This window comes from Hypanus sabinus, chromosome 5, assembly GCF_030144855.1.
Source record: "Hypanus sabinus isolate sHypSab1 chromosome 5, sHypSab1.hap1, whole genome shotgun sequence".
In the NCBI taxonomy this organism is placed as follows: Eukaryota; Metazoa; Chordata; class Chondrichthyes; order Myliobatiformes; family Dasyatidae; genus Hypanus; species Hypanus sabinus.
In genome coordinates, this window is record NC_082710.1 from 149,300,986 (window position 1) to 149,325,416 (window position 24,431).

The 24,431-nt window shown below is 45.9% G+C and overlaps 1 protein-coding gene across 3 annotated transcripts in view; it reads left to right on the forward strand.

The window, feature by feature from the left end:
* Positions 1-24,431, forward strand: part of LOC132394444 (class I histocompatibility antigen, F10 alpha chain-like) — a 123,233-nt gene that overhangs the window by 50,102 nt on the left and 48,700 nt on the right. The window contains exons 2-7 of one of the 3 annotated variants that reach the window (XM_059970610.1): positions 8,051-8,311; positions 8,817-9,089; positions 9,311-9,574; positions 9,785-9,886; positions 10,714-10,758; positions 11,724-11,771. In XM_059970610.1, coding sequence (XP_059826593.1) covers positions 8,051-8,311; positions 8,817-9,089; positions 9,311-9,574; positions 9,785-9,886; positions 10,714-10,758; positions 11,724-11,770 — 992 coding nt within the window. In that variant the 3' untranslated portion in view covers position 11,771. Of the gene's footprint in view, positions 1-8,050; positions 8,312-8,816; positions 9,090-9,310; positions 9,575-9,784; positions 9,887-10,713; positions 10,759-11,723; positions 11,772-12,327; positions 19,463-24,431 lie in introns of those variants that run through there. The other 2 variants (XM_059970609.1, XM_059970611.1) reach the window with 2 other exon arrangements.

Sequence of the window (24,431 nt, forward strand, 5' to 3'; positions counted from 1 at the left end):
CATTTTTTTTACTACTTGGGGTAAAAGAGAGGCAAGACTGCATAGGCACGTGACATCAACCAGTAGAGCGCAAAAGGTTTAAAAAGAAGACTGCCATATCCAGTGGGCAGCATTTGGAGCAGGTAATGGAGTGATAGGGCTTTGGCTCAACAGGCTTGGGTGGTAACGGGATGAGGCGAGGTAGGTTTACCTGTTTTATTTGCGGAAAGGAGGAAGTATGTGTGTGAGGCCAGTTTTCTGTGCTCGGTGTCAGATGTGGGAGGTCCTGGAGTCCCCCAGCCTCCCGGATGGCCACATCTGTACCCGGTGTGTCGAGCTGAAGCTCCTAATGGACCGAATTAGGGAACTGGAGATGCAGCTCGATGACTGTCACCTGGTCAGAGAGAGTGAGGAGGTGATAGAGAGGAGTTATAGGCAGGTGGTCACACTGGGACCATGGGAGACAGACAAGTGGGTCACAGCGAAGAGAGGGAAAGGGAAGGGGAAGAGTCAGGTACTAGAGAGTACCCCTGTGGCTTTACCCCTTGACAACAAGTACTCCTGTTTGAATACTGTTTGGGGGGGGGGGGACAGCCTACCTGGGGGAGGCGACAGTGGCCGTGCCTTTGCAGCAGAGTCTGGCCCTGTGGCTCAGATGGGTAGGGAAAGGAAGAGGAAGGCAGTAGTGATAGGGGACTCTATAGTTAAGACAGGGAGGGAGGCAAAAGAGGTGGGGGTGTGGCACTATTGATCAGAGATAGTGTCACGGCCGCAGTAAAGATGGATGCCATGGAGGGATTGTCTATGGAATCTCTGTTGGTGGAGGTTAGGAGCAGGAAGGGGTCAATAACTTTACTGAGTGTTTTTTATAGGCCGCCCAATAGTAACAGGGACATCAAGGAGCAGATAGGGAAACAGATCCTGGAAAGGTGTAATAATAACAGTTGTCGTGAAAGAAGAATTTAATTTCCCAAATATTAATTAACATCTCCCTAGAGCAAGGGGTTTTAGATGGGGTGGAGTTTGTTAGGTGTGCTCAGGAAGGTTTCTTGACACAATCTATAGATAACCCTACAAAAGGAGAGACTGTACTTGATTTGTATTAGGAAATGAACCTCGTCAGGTGTCAGATCTCTCAGTTGGAGAGCATTTTGGAGATAGTGATCATAATTCTCTGTCCTTTACGATAGCATTGGAGAGAGATAGTAACAAACAAGTTAGAAAAGCGTTGGAGTAAGGGGAATTATGAGGCTATCAGGCGGGAAATTGGAAGCTTAAGTTGGGAACAGATGTTCTTAGGGAAAAGTACGGAAGAAATGTGGCAAATATTCAGGAGATGTTTGTATGGAGTTCTGCACAGGTATGTTCCAATGAGACAGGGAAGTTACAGTAGGGTACAGGAACCGTGGTGTACAAAGGCTGTAATAAATCTAGTCAAGAAGAAAAGAAAAGGTTCAGGTTCAGAGAGTTAGGTAGTGTTAAAGATCTAAAAGATTATAAGGCTAATAGGCAGGAGCTTAAGGAAGAAGCCAGCAGGGGCCATGAGAAGGCCTTGGTGGGCAGGATTAAGGAAAACCCCAAGACATTCTCCAAATATGTGAAGAGCAAGAGGATAAGACGTGAAAGAATAGGACCTATCAAGCATGACACAAGGAAAGTGTGCATGGAACCGGAGGAAATAGCAAGGTACTTAATGAATACTTCAGTATTCACTATGGAAAAAGATCTTGGTGATTGTAGTGATGACTTGCAGCGGACTGAAAAGCTTGAGCATGTAGATATTAAGAAAGAGGATGTGCTGGAGCTTTTGGAAAGCATCACGTTGGATAAGTCGCTGGGACTGGAAGAGATGTACCCCAGGCTGCTGTGGAAGGAGGAGATTGCTAAGCCTCTGGCGATGATCTTTGTATCATCAAGGGGACGAGAGAGGTTCCAGAGGATTGGAGGGTTGCAGATGTTGTTACTTTATTCAAGAAAGGGAGTAGAGATAGACCAGAAAATTATAGACCAGTGAGTCTTAACTCAGTGGTTGGTAAGTTGATGGAGGAGATCTTGAGAGGCAGGATTTATGAACATTTGAAGAGGTATAATATGAATAGGAATAGTCAGCATGGCTCTGTCAAGGGCAGGTTGTCCCTTACGAGCCAGATTGAATTTTTTGAGGATGTGACTAAACACATTGATGAAGGAAGACCAGTAGATGTAGCATATATGGATTTTAGCAAGGCATTTGATAAGGTACCCCATGTAAGGCTTATTGAGAAAGTAAGGAGGCATGGGATCAAAGGGGGCATTGCTTTGTAGATCGAGAAGTGGTTTACCCACAGGAGGCCAAGAGTGGTTGTAGACGGGTCATATTCTGCATGGAGGTCGGTCACCAGTGGAGTGCCTCAGGGATTTTTATAAATGACCTGGATGAGGAAGTGGAGGGATGGGTTAGTAAGTTTACTGATGAGACAAAGGTTGTAGGTGTTGTGGATAGTGTGGAGGGCTGTCAGAGGTTACAGCGGGACATTGATAGGATGCAAAACTGGGCTGAGAAGTGGCAGATGGAGTTCAACCCAGATAAGTGTGAAGTGGTTCATTTTGGTAGGTCAAATATGATGGCAGGATATAGTATTAATGGTAAGACTCTTGGCAGTGTGGAGGATCAGAAGGATCTTGGGGTCCGAGTCCATAGGATGCTCAAAGCAGCTGTGCAGGTTGACTCTGTGGTTAAGAAGGCGTATGGTGTATTGACCTTCATCAATCAATCGTGGAATTGAATTTAGGAGCCGAGAAGTAATATTGCAGCTTTATAGGACCCTGGTCAGACTCCACTTAGAGTCCTGTGCTCAGTTCTGGTTGCCTCACTACAGGAAGGATGTGGAAGCCATAGAAAGGGTGCAGAGGAGATTTACAAGGATGTTGCCTGGATTGGGGAGCATACCTTATGAGAATAATTTGAGTGAACTCGGCCTTTTCTCATTTGGAGCGATGGAGGATGAGAGGTGACCTGATAGAGGTGTGTAAGATGATGAGAGGCATTGATCGTGTGGATATTCAGAGGCTTTTTCCCAGGGCTGAAATGGTTGCCACAAGAGGACACAGGTTTAAGATGCTGGGGAGTAGGTACAGAGGAGATGTCGGGTATGTTTTTTACTCAGAGTGGTGATTGTGTGGAATGGGCTGCTGGCAACGGTGGTGGAGGTGGATACGACAGGGTCTTTTAAGAAGCTTTTAGATAGGTACATGGAGCTTAGTAAAATAGAGGGCTATAGGTAAGCCTAGTAATTTCTAAGGTAGGGACATGTTCGGCACAACTTTGTGCTGTAGGTTTTCTATGTTTCTATGAGTGAAGAGAAGTTGCCAAAGGGCAACAACATCACCCTATAGGTGGTTCATCTTTACTGAAGATGGCCCCAGATAAAGTGGTTGAGGCAGGTGCATTAACCACTTTTAAAAGGTACTCTGATAGATGCATGGATTGGAAAAGTTTAAAGTGAAGTAGTTTTGTGAACCGCCTGGAGGATGTCACCCTCGGACAAGTTGTTCACTGGCATCATCTTTAGGGGGAGATGGAAAACACTGATGAATGGGACACTTGGATAGGAGTTTTAGTTGGGCTGAAGGGCCTTTTTCTGAGATGGGTGACTCTCTGACTCCTCAGCCATGCATATTCTGATTTCTACTCTCACTGGCACAGAGTAATTCACTACAACTGTAAATCCTGCTTTTTGTCTTCTGCCAGACCCCCATTTATACTCTCTGCAGGAACACAGCTCTCTGCCTATTTCTTTGGTACCAGCACCTACTATAATCTCTGACTTTTCAACCGCCCTTTCAAAACCTTCTGTACCACTCTGACACTTCCCTGACTCTGGCACCAGGGAGGCATCTCACCTTCCTGGGCTCAGCTTGAGAAGCACTTGTCTTTACCCCTCTGTAACGAATCCTCCACCACTAACACTCACCATGACTTTTCCCTCTCCTGCCTTTGGTCACAGCCAGCAGTGGTACCACAATCTCGGCAGTTGTCACTGTTTCTCTGTGAGAGATTATTCACTCAGCAGTGTCTGATATGGTATACGTGTTTGAGAGGGCGGTGACCACTGAGTGTCCTAGACACTACCTCCCTGTCCTTATTGCCCTACCTGGTGGTCACCCATCTCCTCCTCCTGGACCTGTGATGTGACCAGATCACTAAGTGGACCTTTTACCACATTCTCTGCATCTAAAATGCCCCGGAGTCCAGCAGCTCTGTTTGTCCTGCAGTGTTAGTGGTGAGTGGAAATGTATCTATACTCCCACGTCCTGCAGGAGGGACAGACCAATGTCCTCACCTCCCCAGTCTCCTCTCTGTGGAGAGAAAATAGTCACCTGAAAGAAAGGGTGATTGTTTGCTCCAATTGTCACATTACAATCCATCCAAACATCTGTGAGATTTTTTTATTTAACAAAATATACTTTATACACTAAAATTATTTACAATAAACCATTCAATAACTGTGAATACTTTACAGATATTATCATTATGTTCTATAGAGTTAAACAATTTCAGCCATACAGATAGCACTCTGGTGGTTCATATATAATACAACTGTAGTTGAGGGGCATACTCCCCACCACCCAATCCCTCCCACTCCCGCAGGAGAATTCTCCATGTGCTAGTAGGCCATCAAGTTTCGGGCCGCCCAAAAGAGCGTCTTTCACTGAGTTGATGATCTGCCAGTAGTACCGGATGTTGGTCTCGGTGTGCGTCCCTGGGAACAGCCCGTAGATCAGAGAGTCCTCTGTTACGCAGCTGCTGGGGATGAACCTCGACACTGCCCCTTCCATCCTCCTCCACACCTTCTCCGTGAACCCACAGTGTGCAAAGAAGTGGGTCACTGACTCCTCCTCTCTGCAGTCCTCCCGTGAGCAGCAGGATGTGGAGACGACATTCCGGGCGTACAGTAGGGATTGGACTGGGAGGGCCCCTCTCACCGCCAGCCAGGCGAGGTCTTGGTGCCTGTTGGTGAGGTCTGGCGATGAGGCATTTTGCCAGATGAACTGGACAGTCTGCTCAGGGAACCACCCCACTGTGTCCATCTCATCCTTCTCCTGCAATGCCTGCAGGACCTTACATGCTGACCACTACCTGATGGCCCTGTGGTCAAAGGTGTTGACCTGAAAGAACTTCTCTATGAAGGACAGGTATGGCGGCAACGACCAGCTGACGGGGTGTTGCGCGGGAAAGGGGCCAGACCCATCCTTCGTAGCCAGGGCGACAGGTAGAACCTGGGCACGTAGTGGTACTTTGTGCCCACGTACCTGGGATCCACACACAGCCTGATGCAGCCACACACGAAGCTGGCCATCAGGGTGAGGGCGACATTGGGAACATTTTTGACCCCGTTGTCCAGGGACTTGTGCATGGTGGTCCGTCTGACCCGCTCCATCTTGGATCCCCAGACGAATCTGAAGACAGCTCAGGTGATTTCTGAGCTGCAGGGGCGGGGGACGGGCCACACTTGCGCCAAGTACAGCAGCCCTGAGAGCACCTCACACCTGATGACCAGGTTCTTGACCAACACAATCTGAGGATGTTTTGGGGGAAGCCCTCAAGTGTTGCTTTGCTTTTGGTCAGTGTCCCCTCCAGTTTGTAATCAGCAGTGTGCTCAAATATCTGGTGCTGGGCAGGTTTTTGCCCTGTGACAATGAGACTGAATTTTTTAGTGGAAGTAAACCTGAGGCTATTCTGAGGACAATAAATGACCAAGTTCTGTGTGTTGTTTAAAAAAATAAAATAATACACATCACTGAATTTTATTTCTCATGTGCAAAAGCCAGTTCTGAAATCTGCAGACAAATCATCGCAATCTCCAGGTTGTCAACACCGTCCACATCAAAAACCGGAAAAGGAAATGTAATTGTGTACGATCGTGAAATACACTTCACATGCCAATGAGGTAGAGGATGATAACCTTCTGTGCGCAGTTTAAATTCCTTTATGCACTCGTGGCAAAATCAGACCTTAGAGGGAATATTGCTTCTGGTGCCAACATAGCAGGCCCAAACGTATAACCCATGTGTCTATGGCACGCGGCAGGAAACAGGAGCTCCTGGATGAAGCTGCACATTCATGGGGACAATGTACAAACTCCTTACAGAATTTACTATTAACCGGAATTGAACCCAGATCATTGACGCTATAACGTCCTTTGCTAACTGCTGCATTACTATGTAGACCCTTCTTTAAAGGCCAAATATTGTGCTTCCTCACAAAAAGGCTGTAACCCCTTTTCCTACCCTTCCTATTACTTTCCTCCACTAGTGATCCCACAAATTCTGCCTGTCCCACTGTTGCCTCTGGTTCTGTTGATTAAGTGATGTCCTGTCCATCAGTGGAGAGTGTGTCCTGCACTTAGATCCTCTCTCTGCTTTGAATGTGGTTTTCCAGAGACAGCGGCACATGGGACAGAGGTCACCCTCTTGCAGGAGATGTAATGCCCCACCCTCTAGACATCCTGTCAGTGACCCCAGGAGCACATCTCAGTACCCAGGAGTCACTGTGGTCAGAGGTGAAGTGAGAAGCACTCTACAGGAGCTGGGAGAGTGCTGCTACTGGTGGGGAACTTTGTGCAAGTTCTCAGCTGGTCTCTCCACTGACAGCAGGGAGAAACTAAACCAGGGAGGGAGCACAGACTATTCCTGACCATGACTGGAAGTGTTCTCACCAGCACTGAGCACCTCCCTATCCGTCCAGAGACACTTACCCCGATCTCAGAGAGACACACTGATGATTTGACCAGTCCGGTCCTGGTGAACATGTCCTGTTTCATAACCCCGCTCCATCACCCAGTCGGGACACCACAGCTCATGGATATCGGCAGCTCAGCCAGGGAACTGCAGATGTGATCAGGGATATGGACCCTCACTGTCTTCAGGTGCTGCTCAAAGTGATGCATAGAAACATAGAAAGCCTACAGCACAATACAGGCCCTTTGGCCCACAAAATTGTGCCGAACATGTCCCTACCTTAGAAATTACTAGAGTCGCCCATAGCCCTCTATTTTTCTAAGCTCCATGTACCTATCCAAAAGTCTCTTAAAAGATCCTATCGTATCTGTCTTCACCACTGTCGCCGGCAGCCCATTCCACATGCTCGCCACTCTCTGTGTTTATAAAAAAAAAAGAAAAAATGTACCTACTCCCAAGCACCTTAACCCTGTGCCCTCTTGTGCTAGCCACTTCAGCCCTGGGAAAAAGCCTCTGACTATCCACATGATCAATGCCTCTCATCATCTTATACACCTCTATCTGGTCACCTCTCATCCTCCGTCGCTCCAAGGAGAAAAAGCCAAGTTCACTCAACCTATTCTCATAAGGCATGCTCCCCAATCCAGGCAACATTCTTGTAAAGGCCAGGCACCAGGAAGATGCTTCTCCCTATAGATGCTGCCTGGCCTACTGTGTTCCACCAGCATTTTGTGTGTGTTGCTTGAATTTCCAGCATCTGCAGATTTCCTTGTGTGTGCTTTTTAAACATCTATGTAAATCTCCTCTGCATCCTTTCTATGGCTTCCACATCCTTCCTGTGGTGAGGCGACCAGAACTGAGCACAGTACTACAAGTGGGGTCTGACCTAGGTCCTACATAGCTGCAACATTACCTCTGCTCTTAAATTCAATTCCATGATTGATGAAGGCCAATACACCGTAAGCCTTCTTAGCCACAGAGTCAACCTGCGCAGCTGCTTTGAGCGTCCTATGGACTCGGACCCCACGATCCCTCTGATCCTCGACGCTGCCGAGATTCTTACCATCAATACTATATTTTGCCATCATATTTGACCTACCAAAATGAACCAGCTCACACTTATCTGGGTTGAACTCCATCTGTCACTTCTCAGCCCAGTTCTGCATCCTATCGATGTCTTTTGCATTTTATCAATGTGTGGATTGACCGGATTTGGGACCCGGATGCTCTCAGTGGTGGGGAGGGTGGTGTTTGACCCCAGTGTCTCAGGTCTCAGAATGCTGGTTGCAGGCATATGGGTTACCTTGCAATCTGGACTCCCAGCTTCTCTGACTCTCTCCTTGTGTTCCAGGTTCTCACTCTCTCCATTTTTTATACACGGGGGTGACCCCGGGGTCGGGGGTCCCTGAGTTCATGATGGCGGGGTATGTGGACAAGGAGCAGATCAGTTACTACGACAGTGTGTTGGGACGAGAGGTGCCCCGTCAGCAGTGGATGGCGGAGAGTCAAGGACCCGACTACTGGGAACAGCAGACACAGATTTCTCAGGACACTGAGCCTGTGTTCAAGGCCAGCATCCGGACCCTGATGAGCCGGACCAACCAGACAGGGGGTGAGTGGTGATCAACTTGAAATGAGGGGGTGACAGGAAGGACCAGACATGGGGAGTGTAATGAAGAGCAATGGGAGGGATTGTGAGAGGTAGGGAATGGGGTGACTGGGGATTGTGAGTGGGATGGGGTGACTGGATTGGGGGAACAGGGTGTCTGTGGGGTTTGTGGTGGGACGGGGTGACTGGGGTTTGTGGGGGGATGAAGTGACTGGGGATTGTGGAGGGATGGTGTGATTGTGAGGGGAATGGGGTGACTGGGTATTGTGGGGGGACGGGGTGTCTGTGGGTATTGTGTTGGGGCAGGGTGACTGTGCGTATTGTGGGGGGAAACGGGGTAACTGAGAATTGTGGGGGGTATGGGGTGACTGTGGGTATTGTGTTGGGACAGGGTGACTGTGGGTATTGTGGGGGGAAATGGGGTGACTGTGGGGATTGTGGGGGTGTTGTCTGAGCCACATTTGATGGATATGGATGTACCCCCCCCCCCCCCCCCGGGTTGTTCCAGGGATCCACACTCTACAGTTAATGCTCGGCTGTGAGCTCCGTGATGATGGGACCACCACCGGTTTCTGGCAGTACGGCTGGGACGGGTCGGATGTTCTCAGCCTCGACAAGGACCGGATGGTGTGGGTGACCCCTGTGCCCTGGGGTCAGATCACCAAAATCAAGTTGGACCGGAACACGGCCATAAACCAGTACAACAAGAGATACCTGGAACAGATCTGTACTGAGTGGGTGATGAAATACGTCAAGGCCGGGGAGAGTCACCTGGAACCCAGTGAGTTGGGAGAGTGAGGAGTGAGTGTGTGTCTGGGAGTGACTCCCCCTCGCCTACATCCCTCTCCGCCCCCTTGCCATCGTACACATCCACACCAGTCTCCTCTCGCCCCCGCCTCCTCTTCCCCCCGCGCTGTTTCTCCTTGACATTTCCTCTTTCCCTATGCCCTCTGCTCCTTCTCCCTTTCTGCCTCCACTCACTGCCTCCTCTCACACTCCCAGATCCCCCCGAAGTCTACTTCACCGCCTCCGAGGACAACCGCCTCCTCTCCTGTGTGGCCACTGGTTTCTACCCTCAGTCCATCGACGTGACTATTCTGCGGAATGGCCGGATCGTGGAGGAGACCCATTCCCACGGGATCCTGCCCAATCACGACAACACCTACCAGCTGACCAGGACGGTGCAGGTGGAGCCCACGGACACTGCAGAGTTCTCCTGTTGGGTGGAACACCGGGGTCTCCCCGAGCCCCTCGTCCTGATCCTGGGTAAGAGACATTCACTAGTGGGGCGGTACATGGGCAGTGAGAGTGAGGGGGTTTGGTTGACCACAGGCCCAGGAGAGGACGGAAAAGGAATCAGTGACTCTAAGACAGCATGGTTGTGGGATGGGAGGGTGTGGGTGGGGTTGGTGAAGGGAGAATTGGGGTAATCCTGTCTCTGTCACTGATGTGACTGTTCCTCTGAATCACAAATAGGTTCGAAGCCCAACTCCATCCCAATCTGGATCCTCGCTATATTTGTGGTCCTGGTGATCCTGGTGGTCGTCATCGCTGTTGGTGTTGCCTACAAAAACAAAGGTAGCACTGGAGGGAGTTGGACTATTCCCCTGGGGAAAGGGGCTTGGGCAGGGTGTGTCCTCCTGGCATTCCTCAGCAAACCCCATCCCAGCACCCTTGTGTTTCTACACCCAAGGGTGCCCACATCCAACACTGTCTGTCTTCACCCCACCATTCCCCACCTCTCTTCCTTTTCTCGTTATAACGGTTTCCACTTCTTGATTGTCCTTAATGTGTCAACCTCTATCACCACCAGCAGTGTTCCACACAACCCTGTGATGTCACCATCCCCCCGCCTCTGTACTTCAATCATCTTACAAGCATGTTCTTTGGTATTTGGCATTGCTTCCCTGGTTTAAAAAAAAAAGTTGGTTGTCCACTTTATCTATATCTCTTATCATCTTATAGACTAAAGATCACTTTGTACTCTACTTGCCCCCAGTGCAAAAGTCACCGAGTCAGACTGGATGGAATTAGTCCCTTTGGCCTGACATGCCATTGCTGGGTACTTGCTTGCATACTCTGATCCCACTTCCTTGCCCTCTCTATCTTGGTGTTTCAAGTACCTGTCTAGATCTATCTTCAATGTTGTGAGAGTCTGTTCTCACCGCCCCATCAGTGTGTTCGATTCCAGCCACCCTCTGGGGTTGTGGGGTGGGGGGAGGTTGGTGGTGTGTGAAACATTCTTTCTTCCAGTCACTCCCACCGTTCTTGCTTCTCAGTTCCAGATTCTGATCTTGGACTCCTCTGCTCTGGGAAATCAATTTCTCCTACTTGCTCTACCTAAGCCTCTCATTACCGTGTGCATCTTATCTGATGGACCTGACCAGGGTCTCTGTGTTTTTCAGCAGCGTGTTTCTCAGCAGGGAACAAAGGCTACAATCCCACCAAAAGTAAGTTCGCTGTGAATCACAGCTGGATGTTTGTATTACATTGTTCATATTCACTGTGTCTCATCTAGAGAACTGGAATGTCTTGGTATGTATGTGCTTCTTGTGTAAGTCTTCTTTGCTATGTGTGATTATCTGTAAATACTGTCATGTACACGCAATCCTGTAAACGTATCAGCAGCAATAGAACACACCTGGAGTCTGATTTTACTGTTAACAAAACACTGTTTTATTATTGTATAGTATATACATTGTATAGTAACTTAAACCAGGTAAATCAAGAGTTAATGGTGTTATGCATGTATAGGTGTAAATATATAAATCCCAAACTTATTCAAGCTCAGGTAACAAGAGTTACAGTCTTACGATGGTATGTAAGAAAAGTTCAGTTCAGATGGGATTGAAGATAGAGAGAGAGATATACTTGTAATCTGAATAAACAGGTGTCGTCGATCCTCCTCATTGTCCTCCTAATCTTCCAAGTCAACCAAACATGACCAACTTAAGAGCGCCGTCTTCAAGTGATAACCTACCAACCCAGGCAAGGGTTAGACACACTTGTAGATTCCACAGGGTCGCCCTTTACACGCACTAATAGTCACGGATCATTTCCTCTTAATCGATCCTCAGCCCACCCTTTGTGAGTACTTAAAAGTTCAGTGGCAGTTTCTGCCACCAGCCTTGGTGCATCTGTGTCCTGTGAAATGAGCAGTAACACCCGTTTAGCTATCATTGAGCTGACACCAGCTGTCCATCATGTAGCTCCTCCTCTCCCTCTCCCCCCTCCCCTCAGCTGTGGGATATGGTTCTTAAAGGCACACTCCATAATGAATAAAACTTAAGATTCCATCAACAATACTGTACCTGTGTTTGTTCGGTGGTGTATTGTGTGATGTGGCTGTCTTTGTTTCTCTGAGTCTGCACTGCATTGGTAATAAATGTTTTCCTGCCTGTCCTTCCATTCACAGCTTCTGACAAAGGAGAATCCTCCTCCAACTCCTCTGCCACGGCCTGAGGTAGGAACCGTGTTGGACACCGGTCAATGCTGGGCTTCTCAGCTCTTGTCACTGGAGCTGGAGCTGGTCATTACAGCACAGTCTGGGCACTGAGAAATCCCAGTCCGGAACCGGAACTGTGGGAGGGGGTGTAACCAGTCCCCACAGCACCTCAACCTGGGAATGGCCTCCTGCTCCGTTCCATTCCAGGAATCCAGTGCCCAGTTTTCATGGTTTGTCATTGGAATTGCTGCTTTTCCAGGGTTGCCCACCACTGGTGTTTTGGGGTGGAGGTGGGCTAGGTGTTGTAGGGAGAGTTTGGGGTACGGGGGTGTTGTGGGTGATTTACGGTGGTGGGGGCAGATGGGTTTTGTGGGATGTGTTATGGTTGTGGTGTGGTGGGGAATGGGTTTAATGTTTGATTATGATGTACTGCTTATTGGGAATTGGAATCACTGGACATTATTCCCAGTGTTGGGGGGGGGGGTTTAGTAGGTTTCATTGTCAGTGTTGGGGAGGTTTACTGCTGATGCCTCACTCCATAACCATTTCTCCTCGCCTCTCTCCCCCTCTGCAGGAAATTCAGTTCACGGTGGGATATTGATGAAGGAATCTATGGGAACAGAGTGTAATCCTGGGACCCTGGGTGATTAGCGAGTTATTCTCCAGGGAAATCAATGATTTATGCTTTGATCTTCATGCTTGGGAATACTGATAATTTGCTGATTCACTGCAAGAGAATGTTGTTTTGTTTTTCAAAGGAAGCTGAATTACTTTAGCGTGTGTGGGATGAAGGGAAGGGGCTTAGTGGGGAACAGCTCTGACCCACAGCTCAGCCCTGGTCGGCATCTGGAGACTCACAGCTGGACGAATAGATTTGCTCATTCAGTCAATTTGACTGTTGACTGAGAGTGGCTTCTGGCCCGTGTGGGATGGGAGGGGAGTAGATGTTAGGTCCTTGAGTTATGTTGTCACTTTAACCCATGGGCTGTGGGGGTAATCACAGGGAGATCTGGAAATGTGATTTTATGCTGGTGGTGGGGAGGGAGGGAAAGGTTCATTTGTGCTTCAATGTCAAGGCTTTTTAATACAGAATCCAAATAAAGTCGATGTTTACTCCATCTCCCTGTCTGGCGGTGTTTGTGGTGGTGGGAACATTGGAATTTGAAGGATGCAGCCACTAGGACTCCGGACAATGTGGGAATGATGTGTATTATGGATTTAAGGAGAATCTGCATTTCTGGGAGGGTGTGGGAGAAGACATGAGGAGTGGTTCCTGATGAGGCAACAGTGACCAGGGAGAGATCTGGCAAGGACCAATAAAATGGTGTCTGGTACAGTGGTGACTATGTTTCTGAGAAGCTCCTAGTTACCTTCTGCAAAGTTGGAAGTCAAGGATTTACCTAATTGCACCATCATTCAGAATCAGGTTTAATATCAGTGGCAATGTCATGAAAATTGTTGTTTTGTGGCAGTTATCACCTCTCAACCATCAGGCTCTTGATCCAGGGGCAGTAACCAACAGGTTTCCAAAACGTCTTTAGACTTGGGAAAAGAATTAGCCCATTTGGTCATCAAGTCTGCTCCGACTTTAAACCATGGCTGATCCCTTTTTCTTCTCCTCAGCCCCACTCCCTGGCCTTCTCCCCATAACCTTTGATGTCATGTCCCATCAAAACCTGACCAGCTCTGCCTTAAATACACCCAACGACCTGGTCTCCACAGCTGCCTGTGGTAATAAATTCCACAAATTCACCACCTTCTGGCTAAAGAAATCTCTGTATCTCTGTTTTAATGGATGCCCCTCTGTCCTGAGGCTGTGCCCTCTTGTCCTATACTCCCCCACCATGGGAAACATCCTTTCCACATCTACTCTGTCCAGGCCTTTCAACATTAGAAAGGTTTCAATGAGGTCCCCCCTCATCCTTCTGAATTCCAGTGAGCACAGACCCAGAGCCATCAAACATTCCTTGTATGATAACCCTTTCATTCCCAGAATCATCCTTGTGAACCTCCTCTGGGTCCTCTCCAATGCCAGCACATCTTTTCTTAGATGAGGAGCCCAAAACTGTTCACAATACTCAGTGAGGCCTCACCAGTGCCTTATAAGGCCTCAGCATCACATCCCTGCTCTTGTATTCGAGACCTCTTGAAATGAATGCTAACATTGCATTTGCCTTCCTCACCATCGACTCAACCTGCAAATTAACCTTCAGGGTGTTCTGCACAAGGACTCCCAAATCTCTATGCATCTCAGATTTCTGGATTTCCTCCCTGTTTAGAAAATAGTCTGCTCATTTATTTCTACTACTAAAGTGCATGACTTTGCATCTTCCAACATTATATTTCATTTACCATTCTCTTGCCCATTCTAATCTGTCTAAGTCTTCCTGCAGCCTACCTGTTTCTTCAACACTACCTGCCCCTCCACTAATCTTCATATCATTTGCAAACTCGGCAACAAAGCCATCTATTCCATCATCTAAATCATTGATATACAGCATAAAAAGAAGCTGTACCAACACCGACCCCTGTAGAACACCATTAGTCTCTGGCAGCCAACCAGAAGACAATCCTTTTATTCCCACTGGCTGCCTCCTACCAATCAGCCAATGCTCTAACCATGTTAGTAAATTTCCTGTAATACCATGGGCTCTTAACTTGGTAAGCAGCCTCATGTGTGGCACCTTGTCAAAGGCCTTCTGAAAGTCAAAATGTACAACATCCACTGCATCCCCTTTATCTATCCTACGTGCAATCTCAAAAAATTCCAACAGGTTCATCAGGCAAGATTTCCCCTGAAGGAAATCATGCTGACGTTGTCCTGTCTTGCCCTGTGTCCCCAAGTACTACTTAACCTCATCCTTTACTCCAACATCTTACCTGTCATTGAGGTCAGACTAACTGGTCTATAATTTCCTTTCTACTGCCGCCCTCTTTAAAGAATGGAGTGATATTTGCAATTTTGCAATCCTCTGGCATCATGGCAGAGTTCAATAATTTTTGAAAGATCATTACTAATGCCTCCAAAATCTCTACCACTACCTGTTCCAGAACCCTAGGGTGCAGTTCATCTGGTCCCGGTGACTTGTGTAGCCTTGAGACTTTAAGCTTTTCTGAGCACCTTCTCCCTTGTAATGCACTCGCTTCTCATCCTTCACACCCTTGAACATCAGGCATACTTGCTTATGGCTTCCAAGTGAAGACTGATGCAAAGCACTCATTTAGTTCATCTGGCATCTCCTTGTCCCCGTTGATATTTCTCTGGCCTCATTTTGAAGTGGTCCTATATCCACTCTTACCTCTCTTTCATTTTTTACATACTTGGAAAAAGTTTTTATTATCCACTTTGATATTGTTTGACAGCTTGCTTTCAGAATTAATCTTTTCCCTCCTAATGATTCATTTAGTTGCTGTCTGTAGCTTTTTAAAAGATTTCCAATCCTCTGTCTTCCTGCTAATTTTGCTTTGTTGTATGCCCTCTCTTTGACTTTTACATTAGCTTTGTCTTCCCTTGTCAGCCACGGTTGTACTATTTTGCTATTTCAATATTTCTTCATTTTTGAAATACATCTATCCCTTGTCTTCCTCATTTTTCCCAGAAGCTCAAGCCATTGCTGCTCTGCTGTCATCCCTGCCAGCATCTCCTTCCAATTTATTTTGGCCAACTCCCCTCACGTAATACTGTAATTTCCCTTACTCCACTGAAATACTGCTACATCAGACTTCACTTTCTCTCTTATCAAATTTCAAGCTGAACTCAATCATATTGCAATCACTGGTTCCTAAGGTTCTTTTACCTTAAGCTCCCTAATCACCTCCGGTTAATTACATAACACCCAATCCAGTATAGCAGATCCCCTCGTAGGCTCAATGGCAAACTGCTCTAAAAAGCCATCTCATAGGCATTCAACCAACTCACTCTCTTGAGATCCATTTCCAACCTCATTTTCCAATCGACCTGCATGTTAAAATCTCCCATGACTGTCATAACATTGCCCTTTTGACTTGCCTTTTCTATTTCTTGTTGTAATCTGTGGTCCACATCCCAGCCCCTGTTGGGAGGCCTGTATATAACTGCTATCAAGGTCCTTTTACCCTTGCAGTTTCTCAACTCAACCCACAAGGATTCAACATATTCTGATCTTATGTCACATCTTTCTACTGATCTGATGCCATTTTTTTTTTAACCAACAGAGCCACGACACTCCCTCTGCTTTTTTTTCTATCCCTCCGATACAACGTGTAACCTTGGATGTTTAGCTCCCAGCTACAACCATCTGTCAGCCACGATTCAGTGATGGCTACAACAGCATACCTGACAATCTGTAAATGTCCTTCATACATTGAGATATAACACTGAGTACTGTGATCCTTTTCGATTTTGCATCCCCAATACACATACTCACCCTGTTGGCTGCAATTTTGTCCTATTATCTGCCTGCTCTTCCTGACAGTCTGACTGCACGCTATCTTTGCTTATTTACTATCCATCCTACCCCGAGTCCCTTCACTCCAGACCCCAACCTGTTCAGCTGTATCCCATAACTTTTGAACAGGTTGTATCTCCTCCAGAAGAAATCCCAATGATCCAAGAACCTGAAGCCCTGCCCCCACACCAGCTTCTCAGCCATGCATTAATTTGCTGAATTATCCTATTTCTACCCTCACTGGTTCATGGCACAGGTAGCAATCCGGAAATTACTACCCTGGAGATCCTGCTTCTCAGCTTTCTGCCAGCTGTCTAAATTCTCTCTTCAGGACCTCTATGCTTTTCATTCCTATGTTATTGGTACCAATATGTACAAAGACATCTGGCTGTTCTCCCTCCCTTTCCAAAATATTGTAGACGTGATCCAAGATGTACCTGACCCTGGCACCAGGGAGACAACATAACTCATCCTGGTGTCCCATTCATATCCACAGAATCTCCTGTCTGTTCCCTGACTATTGAGTCCCCTATCACTACCATTCCCCTCTTCTCCTTCTTTCCCTTCTGCACCATGGACCTATGTTCAGTGCGAGTAACCCAGTCTCCATGGCACTCACCTGGGAGGTCGTCCCCCACAACAGTATCCAAAACGGTACACTTATTGAGGGGAATGGCCACAGGGGTGCTCTGTGCTAACTGTCTATTCACATTTCCATTTCCCCTGACAGTCACCCAGCTACTCGCCTCCTGCAATTTTGGGGTGACTACTTCCCTGTATCTCGGATTGGTCCTCATTCTCCCATACAAATCAAAGGTCATCCAGCTGCCGCTCCAGATCCCTGACACAGTCTTCAAGGAGTTGCACCTGGATGCACTTCATGCAGATGTAGTTCCCTGGGAGACTTTGGGTCTTCTCTGCCTCCAACAAACAGTATGAAGAGCACACAAAAACCATTTATTACACTAGGTACAGTAAGAGAAAAAATGGGAACCTTAAGACATGAAAGAATAGGACCTATCAAGTGTGACAGTGGGAAAGTGTGTATGGAACTGGAGGAAATAGCAGAGGTACTTAATGAATACTTTACTTCAGTATTCACTATGGAAAAGGATCTTGGTGATTGTAGTGATGACTTGCAGCAGACTGAAAAGCTTGAGCAGGAAGATATTAAGAAAGAGGATGTGCTGGAGCTTTTGGAATCCATCAAGTTGGATGTCGCTGGGCCCGGATGAGATGTACCCCGGGCTACTGTGGGGGGCGAGGAAGGAGATTGCTGAGCCTCCGGCGATGACCTTTGCATCATCAATAGGGACAGGAGAGGGTCCAGAGGATTGGAGGGTTGCAAATGTTGTTTCTTTATTCAAGAAAGGGAGTAGAGATAGACCAGAAAATTATAGACCAGTGAGTCTTAACTCAGTGGTTGGGAAGTTGATGGAGAAGATCCTGATAGGCAGGATTTATGAACATTTGGAGAGGCATAATATGATTAGCAATAGTCAGCATGGCTTTGTCAAGGGCAGGTCGTGCCTTATGAGCCTGATCGAATTTTTTGAGGATGCGACTAAACATATTGATGAAGTAAGAGCAGTAGATGTAGTGTATATGAATTTCAGCAAGGCATTTGCTAAGGTACCCCATGTAAGGCTTATTGAGAAAGTAAGGAGGCATGGGAACCAAGGGCACATTGCCTTGTGGATCCAGAACTGGCGTGTCCACAGAAAGCAAAGAGTGGTTGTAGATGGGTCATATTCTACATGGAGGCCAGTGACCAGAGGTGTGCCTTAGGGATCTGTTCTGGGACCCATACACTTTGTGATTTTTATAAATGACCTGGATGAGGAAGTGGAGGGATGGGTTAGTAAGTTTGCTGATGACACTAAGGTTGGAGGTGTTGTGGACAGTGTGGAGGGCTGTCAGTGGTTACAGCGGGACGTTGATAGGATGCAAAACTGGGCTGAGAAGTGGCAGATGGAGTTCAACCTGAATAAGTGTGAAGTGGTTCATTTTGGAAGGTCAAATATGATGGCAGAATATAGTATTAATGGTAAGACTTTTGGCAGTGTGGAGGATCAGAGGGATCTTGGACTCCGAGTCCATAGGACGCTCAAAAGCAGCTGTGCAGGTTGACTCTGTGGTTAAGAAGGCGTATGGTGTCTTGGCCTTCATCAATCGTGGAATTGAATTTAGGAGCCGAGAGGTAAAGTTGCAGCTATATAGGACCCTGGTCAGACTCCATTTGGAGTACTGTGCTCAGTTCTGGTTGCCTCACTACAGGAAGGATGTGGAAGCCATAGAAAGGGTGCAGAGGAGATTTACAAGGATGGTTCCTGGATTGGGGACATGGCTTATGAGAATAGGTTGAGTGAACTTGGTTTTCTCCTTGGAGTGACGGAGGATGAGGGCTGACCTGATAGAGGTGTAAAATGCAACGAGACCGAGGTGTCATTGTACACTAGTCATTGAAGGTGGGCATGCAAGTACAGCAGGCGGTGAAAAAGGCAAATGGTATGTTGGCATTCATAGCAAAAGGATTTGAGTACAGGAGCAGGGAGGTTCTACTGCAGTTGTACAAGGCCTTGGTGAGTCTGCACCTAGAATATTGTGTGCAGTTTTGATCCCCTAATCTGAGGAAAGATATTCTTGCCATAGAGGGAGTACAAAGAAGGTTCACCAGATTGATTCCTGGGATGGCAGGACTTTCATATGAAGAAAGACTGGATTGACTAGGCTTATACTCACTAGAATTTAGAAAATTGAGGGGGGATCTTATTGAAACATATAAAATTCTAAAGGGATTAGACAGGCTAGATGCAGGAAGGTAGTTTCTGATGTTGGGGAAGTCCAGAACGAGGGGTCACAGTTTAAGGATAAAGGGGGAAGCCTTTTAGGACCGAGATGAGGAAAAACTTCTTCACGCAGAGAGTGGTGTATCTGTGGAATTCTCTGCCACAGGAAACAGTTGAGGCCGGTTCATTGGCTATATTTATGAGGAAGTTAGATATGGCCCTTGTGGCTAAAGGGATCAGGGGGTATGGAGAGAAAGCAGGTACAGGGTTCTGAATTGGATGATAAGCCATGATCATACTGAATGGCCTACTCCTGCACCTATTTTCTATGTTTCTATCTCTGTTTCTGTAAGATGTTGAGAGGCGTTGATTGTGTGGATAGTTAGAGGCTTTTTCCCAGGGCTGAAATGGTTGCCACAAGAGGACACAGTTTTAAGGTGCTGGGGAGTAGATACAGAGGAGAAGTCAGGGGTAGGTTTTTTACTCTAGAGTAGAGTGTGGAGTGGGCTGCCGGCAACAGTGGTGGAGGCAGATATGATGGGGTCTTTTAAGAGACTTTTGGATAGGTACATAGAGGTTAGAAAAGTAAGAGGGCTATAGGTAAGCCCAGTAATTTCTAGGGTAGGGACATGTTCGGCACAACCTTGTGGGCCAAAGAGCCTGTATTGTGCTGTAAGTTTTCTATGTTTCAATGTTAACAAAAGCTTACCCAGTCCCAACACTTCTTTTGAGCCAAAGTCCGATACTCCTATTCTCGCCACTGGCCTACTCCCAACAATGGGGTCCCAAAAGTCCCTTCTGTACCTTTAAACAAGTGTCACTGACCTGTGAGAAACCTCGTCACTGTGGCCTGCTCCTGCTGCTGATTGGGCTACTTGTTTAATTTGCCTTTATAAAAATGTATTTACTGTAATGTACAGTGTTTTATTATTATGTTGCTGTTGCAGAACAAATTTCACGACAGTGATGATAAACCTGATTCTGATATTTATTGTTTATTTATTTATTAAGTATTTGTTCAGCTTGTGTTCCTTTGCACATTCATTGTTTGTCTTGTTGACTGCAATCTTTCATTGATTTTATTGTGTTTCTTAGATTTACTGTGAATGCTGGCAAATAAATGAATCTCGGGTTTTATTTTATTTGATAATACATTTACTTTGAACTTTTTTTGAGTAGCACCATGCAATAGACAAAAACAACTATAAATTAAGAAATATTCCTCATTCATCTCACAAGTTGTCCTATTTCTAATTATGGGGCTCCTTCACTCAGCCTGGTTCTGTTCTATATTATCAAAGCTTCTACAGTCCAGTGTTATTCAATATTACTCTGATCCTCTCTTTCTGCTTTTTGAACGGTGTGCATGTGGTGGGACTGACATGTGCCCGAGGGTCAGGTTTGTCACATTACACCATTCCTCCATGGATCCAACATTATCCGCAGCTTCTCCTGTGGCTGTGACTGAATTGCTTTTCCTCCTGCATTTCTACACCAGATGGAATGTATAACTGTTGTGGTTTCTACATCTGTTCCATAAATGTTACCCCGTCTCTCTGCTCTCAGGCCTTGTAACTGAGTCTTCCCACCTTTCATAGACAACACGTTCCTCACACCTTCATGATTTTCTTGGTTTATTTTGGGGCCAGAGTGTCTGATCAAAGTGTACAATGTCCTGAGTCTGCAGGACTCTGTCAGTCTTAACCACAGAAACAGACTCTCCAGCCCACTATGTCTGTCCCAACCATTAATGACCAATCCACATTATTCCCATTCACTGACACTTGGTCCATAACCTTCTCTGCCTTGGTTATTCAAGTGCTTCTCAAGGTATTTCTTAAACATTGTGAGTCTGTCCCTCCACCATCCCTCAAGTAGTGTGTTCCAGGTACCAAACCCCCCCCACCTTCATGTGAACATTCTTCCTCAGATCCCCTCTGAACCTCCTCACCATTGCCCGAACCGTCTCTCTAGTTTCAGACACATTTGCCATGGGTTAGGTTTCAAATATGGACGACCCTGTCTTTGCCTGTAAGGATATTGTACCTCTGTCAGGTCTCCCCTCAGCATCCTCCACTCCAAGGGAAGGGGTCTATCCATTCTGTCCTTTATAACCACACCATGATGGATCTTTAAAGGCTGCTCTGAGGATTTCCCTGACGGATAAGTGTCGTCACGATCGTCTCCCGTGGGTCCTGCTGGGGCTCAGAATTACTCCAAAGGAGGACCTGCAGTCATCCTCGGCTGAGCTGGTGTACGGGCAGCCATTACAAGTGCTGGGTAATTTCATTTCTGACACCAGGATCTCAGGTCGGCCTCTCAGCAGCGTTCGCTGGATGCACACCAACACCCCTTAGGTACCCTTACGATGGTCCATTCTGTCTGCTGCCCCACCATTACAATATCTGGGTTATGACCGCAGGAAAAAGTGGCTGGACTCGCTTAGCACTATGGAGCAAGGGTGTTTATTAAGCTTGTCAAAATCAAACTAACAAAAGTTAGCAAAAATAAAACTGCCAATATATATACAAAAGGCTATCTAACAGAAAACACAACAAATAAATCCTGATGAAGGGTCTCGGCCCGAAACGTTGACTCTTTATTCTTTTCCATGGACGCTGCCTGGCCTGCTGAGTTCCTCCAGCATTTTGTGTGTGCTGCTTGGATTTCCAGCATCCGCCGATTTTCTCGTCTGAATAGCCCCACACTATTTTTGTCCAGTCTGAACTCCTGGCAGCTCGATCGCTCACTCACACTGAGAGCGAACCGCCCCGTTTTCTTAAGGCACCAGGGCATAACATTGGAATTACCCACAACGTTAACTTAAGACTGCAAATAAATCAGAATATGATGCACAATGCAGTTACACTCATATTACAAAATAACTGACATCCACCTTAAATACTACAAACAACAACATACACACATTTACAGATCCCCATTATTCTTTCCAATATTATTATTAATTTACATATAAGAATACAGAGTACTGTACAAGAAAAAATATATCAATATATTATACTAAATTGCATATAAAGACTCCTTACCCTATATTCATACAGACTAATTAATTTGTAACATTGAAATATAGTAATTTTATTATTTTTTAAAAATCTAACCCACTACCAAGACCGAAGCTGATTAGTAAAGAAAAAAAAGGAAAAAAATTATTAGTCATCATCTGTGCTTTAACAGCAAATCAAAGGTTTTGAAAATAATTCAAAAGAGGTTCCCACAATGTTTGTAAGTCTTGGCTAGATTCAGAGATGTAACATCATACCTTCTCTAAATTTAAACATGACATCACATCACCTAACCATTGGGCGTGAATAGGAGGGATCACATCTTTCCATTTAAGCAAGAGCATCCTTCTGGCCATAAGAGAAATAAAAGACAAAATGTGCAAGTCAGATGACTCCAAAATAATATCCTTTCCTTCAACAATATCAAATAAAGTGGTCAAAGGATTAGGCGTAAAGTTTACTTTTTTAAACCCTCTAAGATTGATGTGGCTTTTAAAGAATGGAATAGATTAGGTATTCAATGCTTTCAGGACTTGTTTGTAGAAGGAAGTTTCTTTTCAATTGAACAACTGTCAACTAAATATAGGTTACCCAAAACTCATTTTTTTCAATACCTACAAATAAGAGATTTTTTTACGGTCTCAAATAAGTACATTTCCTAAAAGACCTGATCAGAATCTACTAGATGTAATTTTTAATTTGAAACCTTTCTATAATGGATCTATATCTAATATTTATAATATGCTGTTGGGAATGAGAAGTGTTCCTTTAGATAAAGTTAAAAATCTTTGGGAACAAGATTTACAGACTTCAATTTCTGTGGAAACTTGGAATCAAATTTTTAAATTGGTTAGCACTTCATCGTTATGTGTCCGCCACTCTACAATTTAAAGTGGTCCATAGGGCCCAGATGACCAAGGACAAGTTGTCTCATTTTTATTTAGATATATTTCCGTATTGTGATAAATGTAATAATGGAGAAGCTTCATTCATTCATATGTTTTTGTCATGCTTGTGGTTGGCTTTAACACTCCTTTCTCCCTGATTATGCCCTAATTTCAGTCATTAGATCTCCAATTGCTGCTAGTTTACTCAATTACAGTACACGTGGTTTTCATCAGAGACTGAAATAAGTACGATGGTGTCACTATCACAGGTTGCCAGTTTGTTAGTCTTTTCCCATGTGATAACTTCATTTCCTGACCGCTTAGAACCGTTAGTTCTAAGTTCAGCTCCAGTTTCAAGATATTCCAGGAAAACCCTGTCTCCGTGTTAAGACTCCATATCAGAGCTCCGTGTCAAGATTCCTTCGGTTTGCTGTTCAACGTTCACATCTGCGCCCGCATCCCCAACTCAATCTCTGTGCCCGTGTCCTGCACTTGGGTTCTCCTCATTTGCTCCGTGCAACAGTTTTGGACATGTCCGACTGTTGGAAAATATTGGAAAAAAGTATTTCAAACTTTCTCGATACTGATCCCCATTATTAAAGAAATGGAATATTCCACTGTGTATGGTGGGACTGGCAGCAAAAACGAATCCATTATAGGAATATACCAGGGGAATAACTGACCTGTGCTCACTTAGCACAATGGCAGCAGAATGTTGTTCTGGGGAGCAGATTCACAGACTTGGTAAGTGAGTCTGATGCATATCAATCCTGTATTTACAAGATTCGACCAAATATCCAGGTTCTCCAAGTTGCATGGACAACAAAGCTAAATATTCCACAAACAGATACTTAGATTAGATTGTGCATATATTTGCAGAGTACTTTCCCAATAATATTTTGGCACCTGTGGTGACTTCAGTGTGAAAATGAATGCCTGGGGACAGAAGGAAGAGAGGCTGAGCCCATGCAGTGTGCTGTTCCTTTACTGCCGAGGTGACTGAAAACCAGACAGTGTCTTCACCACAAATAGGAAAGAGGTGCTGCATCCTTCAAATGGTCCATTCGATAAATGGCACAGTAAAAACGCTCCCGGCTGATGTATAAATTAACCCCCGACATGCCAAATGACAAAGAATTTTTTTTCGTAATTTCCCACTTACAGTTTTGTAGATTGAGGGTGAGACCGACAGCATGAATATTCCCCAAGATCCTTTACAAATGGTTGAAGTGCTTTGACCACGCTTGGCTTTAGACAACCACATCATCTCGGCAGGCCACACTACAGTCCTCACAACCTTGCAGGACTCGGTCCATCAGTCGCTGGAGAACTATGAGGATCACGGGGCATCATGGTGAATGGAAGCAGACCCAGGGTGTGTGGAAGGTAGTGATTGGTTGTCCAGGGGAACCTGCCAGTAGCCTTTATTACGATCCAGTGTAGTGATATCATTTGCCCTCTGATCATTTCCAGTAGATCGTCAATACGAGACATGGGATAGGCTTCAAGTAAGGAAATGGCATTTAACTTCCGGAAATCAATGCATAACCTC